The sequence below is a fragment of the Austrofundulus limnaeus genome, unplaced genomic scaffold (assembly GCF_001266775.1).
Source record: "Austrofundulus limnaeus strain Quisiro unplaced genomic scaffold, Austrofundulus_limnaeus-1.0 Scaffold1978, whole genome shotgun sequence".
NCBI lineage: Eukaryota > Metazoa > Chordata > Actinopteri > Cyprinodontiformes > Rivulidae > Austrofundulus > Austrofundulus limnaeus.
In genome coordinates this window covers 22,050-23,128 of record NW_013954380.1, presented here as the reverse complement: position 1 = coordinate 23,128, position 1,079 = coordinate 22,050, and the positions used below count along the sequence as shown (strand labels likewise).

Genomic DNA, 1,079 nt, shown 5'->3' with positions numbered 1-1,079 from the left:
CCCCCGCTCAGACTCACCCCCCCGTGCCGTCAGAGATCTTGCCCTCCACGAAGCTGTAGATGTCCTGGAACTCCTGCTCCCTGCAGGGCAGAGACTCTGGGACCAGGGACACGTGGAGCCTGGTGGGGGGACACAAACACACAACAGACTGAGGTCTGGTTCTGGTGCAGGTCTGAGGCCGGTCCGGTTCTGTCTGAGGGGGTCTCACCTGATCCGGGCCTCCTCCAGGACGTTGGCGGGTCGTCGGGCTGGCAGAGACCTGCTGGGGATGCTGGGCGTGGCGTTCCGGGGGGTCCGTGGGGTTCCCGGTGTGGTCTGTGGAGACAGGTGAGACCAGGTGAGATCAGGAGAGACCAGGTGAGACCAGGTGAGACCGGGTCCAGCTGTTGTCCAGCTGAGAGATGCTCACCTTCCTCGGAGTCTTCCTCGGCGTGCGGGAGAAGGAGGAGGAGCTAGCTTTCTGTTTGGAATGAGGAGTTCGGGACCCCGCAGAGGAGAGGCGGCTCTTCTTCACTGCCCCCAGTCCTTCCTCCTCCTCCTCCTCCTCCTCCTCACTGCTGCTGCTCTGCAGCTCCTTCTTCGACAGAACAAACTCCTCTTCCTCTTCCTCAGAGCTCAGGCCCTGCTGGCCCTGCAGGAGGTTCCTGATGAGAAACAAACAGGTTCTGAGGACTGAACCCTGGACTCAGCTGGACCTGAGGAGTCCCACACCGAAGGGTCAAAGGTCAAAGGTCAGGGAGCTCTGCACTCACAGCTGCCTCCTGATGCGAGACAACACCTTCAGAGCAGACTTCCTCTTGGAGCTCCTGGAGGSTCCGCCCAGCGCCGGCTGAGGGGAGGTCTCATCTTCCTCCTCGGCTCTGAGGACATACAGGAAGTCAAATGAACCGGGTCRCAGCAGAACCAGAACCAGAACATGTTAACGTCATGGTGCCAACAGGACTTCAGCTCTTCAGACCTGCAGGGACAGACTCCACCAGTAGAGGGCAGCGCTGCACCACATGTTGAAACACTCCAACAAACTGGGTTTTTATTAGAATTAAATGTAAAGTTTTATTAAATGAAATGAATCTGTTTAG

General features: G+C 58.1%; 1 protein-coding gene across 1 annotated transcript in view; it reads right to left on the bottom strand.

Moving 5' to 3' along the window:
- Positions 1-1,079, bottom strand: part of orc1 (origin recognition complex, subunit 1) — a gene marked incomplete at its 3' end in the record, with an annotated part of 8,944 nt that overhangs the window by 4,726 nt on the left and 3,139 nt on the right. Inside the window, 4 exon segments of the mRNA XM_014034123.1 lie at positions 18-119; positions 209-315; positions 410-644; positions 753-860. Of these exon segments, the coding sequence (XP_013889577.1) occupies positions 18-119; positions 209-315; positions 410-644; positions 753-860 (552 nt within the window).